Raw genomic sequence first — 2,721 nt, forward strand, 5'->3', positions numbered from 1 at the left:
GGTGGAGCGAAGGATGTTTGATTTTCGTGGGATTGCCCCTAGATTTTTATCCATTTATTCTTTGTTTGTAAGTAAAACAAATGTGTTGGCCGAAGGGCCATTTTCTTCGGGATCGCCCCTAGATAATATTCCTTCGGCCACGTATTTGGTAAATAAGAAGAAATATGACTGAAAGTGCATTTTCATTCGTAATTAAACTCCTTACATTTTTCATATAAAATTCAAAGTACAAATTAACTTTAAAGGAAATTTCTTACTGATAGAACTTTCGAAGGCAACTGGCGTACCAGGTGTTTTTGATTGCTTCGCCTGTTAATGTTTCAAGTTTGTATGTTCCTGGGTAAACGATATCAATCACCTTGTATGGCCCTTCCCAGTTCGGCTGAAGCTTTCCTTGTTTTGCTGGAATAGAAGCAGCCAGTTCCCTTAGGACTAGGTCTTCTATTCTGAACGACCTCTTCTTAATATTGGAATTATAGTGATGGGCTGCCTGTAGCAAGTATTTCATGTTCCTTTGTTGGGCAGCCTCTCTCTTGTCTTCCAATAAATCCATGTTCTCCCTTAGCCCGAAGCTATTAGTTTCCATATTGTAGACCTCAGTTCGGTATGATTCCAATCCTACTTCGACTGGAACTAGGGCTTCGGTCCTATAGGTCATCCTGAAAGGAGTTTTCCCTATCGAAGACCTAGGGGTCATTCCATAAGCCCACAAGATCCAAAGGAGTTCTTCCGACCACCTGCCTTTAGCTTCGCCCACCCTCTTCTTTATCCCTTAAAAAATTATTTTGTTTGCTGCTTCGATTGCCCCATTCCTTTGTGGGTGGGCGACTAAGCTAAATCTTTGTTCGAAACCGAAGTGGTGCAGAAACTTTCAGAACTTATTTCCAATAAACTGAGTCCCATTATTAGAGATGCAAATCTTCGAAATCCCGAATCGGAGAATAATATGCTCTAGGAAGAACTTTTTTGCTGCTTCTTCAGTTATAGCCGACAATGGTCGGGCTTCGACCCACTTGGTCATGTAATCGATGGAAATTATGCAGTATTTTGCTTGTTTCGTGCTAGTTGGGAGAATGCCAACTATGTCAACGACCCACATGGCGAACGAAATAGGGCTGAGAACTAAAGTCATTTATTCTGGGGGTTGCCTCGGAACAGTGGCGAACAACTGGCATTGTACACACTTTTTGGCATATTCGCTGGCATCGGCTTTCAAAGTTGGCCAAAAGAATCATTGACGAAGGATTTTCAAGGCGAGGGACCGACCAACCAGATGCTCTCCGTAAATTCCTTCGTGTACCTCTTCAAGAGCCTGATGTTGCTCTTCGACATTTAGGCATCTGAGGAGGGGCTGGCTGACAGACCAGCGATACATTCTTCCATTAAAGATAGTGTAGCTCGATGCTCTGCACTTTATCTTTAGCGCTTCCCTTCGGTCTAGAGGCATGATACCTTTCTCCAGAAAGTTTTTTAGTGGGGTCATCCAATCAGCTACTTGGTGAATTTCCAGACATTCTTTCTTCTCGATCGAAGGCGTCTTGGCTTCAGTGAGGTAGATAGAACCAGTTAGGCTCTGTATCTCAGCCGAAGCTAGCCTGGGAAGGGCGTTTGCCCGTCCATTGTTCTCCTTGCCAATTAGACTTAGCTTAAAAGTTTCAAATGACAGAGAAGCGTCTTTTACCTTGATAGTATAAGCCTTCGTCCGTGGGTCCCTTTGCTCATATTCTCCAGAAAAGTGCTTTACTACTAGCATGGAATCGCTGAAGGCCCTCAGGTGCTTCGCCTCGAGGCTTCGGTCCAACTCCATTCATGCGAGGAGTGCTTCGTACTCGGCTTCATTGTTCGTCAGAGGAAAATCGAATCTTATAGCCTGGCATATCTCAAACCCTTCGGGGCTGGAAAGTATTAAGCCGGCACCACACTATTTCTCAGCTACTGATCCATCTACAAAGAATTTCCATTTCCCAGGGGTCCAAATGAGTTGTTCATTTGGGGTGAGATCCTGCGGCACCGAAAATGTGCATCCGACCACAAAGTCTGCCAAGGCTTGGGCCTTAATCGTCGTTCTGGGGATGTATTTAATATCAAACTCCCCAAGTTCGATGGACCATGCTACCACTCTTCCCGAGGCTTCAGACCTTGTCAAAATCTTCTTCAAAGGTTGACTGATGACAACTTGAATCGTTCGACTTTGGAAGTAATGTCACAATTTTCGAGAGGCCATAACCAACCCATATGCGAATTTTTTGACATTGGGGTACCTCGTCTCTGCATCCTTTAGGACATGAGACAAATAGAATACGGGGTGTTGATTGCCTTCATGATTTTTCACAAAAACTGCCCCAGAGTTCTGTCGGACACAGCCATGTAAAGCTGAAGAGTTTCCTTCAGATCAGGCCTCATTAAGAGTGGGGCCTTAGTGAGATATTTTTTCACTTCTTCGAATGCTCTTTGGCATTCAGGCCCCCACTCAAAATTCTTAGACCCCTTAAGCACGACGAAGAAAGGGAGGGCCTTCTCGGCTGATCTGGAGATGAAGCGTCGAAGGGCGGCGAGTCGGCCGGTCAGCTTTTGGATGTCTCTGATGTATTTGGGGGCTTCCATATTAATGACTGCTTCGATTTTTTCAGGGTTCACCTCTATCCCCCGGGCGCTGACCATATAGCCCAGGAATTTGCCACTAGACACTCCGAAGGTGCATTTGTTCGGATTGTTCCTCAT

The 2,721-nt window shown here is 44.9% G+C and overlaps 3 protein-coding genes across 3 annotated transcripts; all 3 read right to left on the minus strand.

Moving 5' to 3' along the window:
• Positions 1-253: 253 nt before the first annotated feature.
• On the minus strand, positions 254-697 carry LOC141720048 (uncharacterized). Its single transcript, XM_074522402.1, has one exon. It carries the CDS (start codon positions 695-697, stop codon positions 254-256), a length of 444 nt encoding a protein of 147 aa, XP_074378503.1.
• Positions 698-1,231: 534 nt separating this feature from the next.
• LOC141720049 (uncharacterized) lies at positions 1,232-1,807 on the minus strand. Its single transcript, XM_074522403.1, has one exon. It carries the CDS (start codon positions 1,805-1,807, stop codon positions 1,232-1,234), a length of 576 nt encoding a protein of 191 aa, XP_074378504.1.
• A 521-nt stretch (positions 1,808-2,328) lies between these two features.
• Positions 2,329-2,721, minus strand: LOC141720050 (putative mitochondrial protein AtMg00860). Its single transcript, XM_074522404.1, has one exon. It carries the CDS (start codon positions 2,719-2,721, stop codon positions 2,329-2,331), a length of 393 nt encoding a protein of 130 aa, XP_074378505.1.

The sequence above is a fragment of the Apium graveolens genome, chromosome 4 (assembly GCF_009905375.1).
Source record: "Apium graveolens cultivar Ventura chromosome 4, ASM990537v1, whole genome shotgun sequence".
Taxonomy (NCBI): domain Eukaryota; kingdom Viridiplantae; phylum Streptophyta; class Magnoliopsida; order Apiales; family Apiaceae; genus Apium; species Apium graveolens.

Coding starts and splice junctions, on each gene's coding strand:
- LOC141720048 (XM_074522402.1), bottom strand. CDS start 697: ATGACCCCTAGGTCTTCGATAGGGAAAACTCCTTTCAGGATGACCTAT.
- LOC141720049 (XM_074522403.1), bottom strand. CDS start 1,807: ATGGAGTTGGACCGAAGCCTCGAGGCGAAGCACCTGAGGGCCTTCAGC.
- LOC141720050 (XM_074522404.1), bottom strand. CDS start 2,721: ATGAGGAACAATCCGAACAAATGCACCTTCGGAGTGTCTAGTGGCAAA.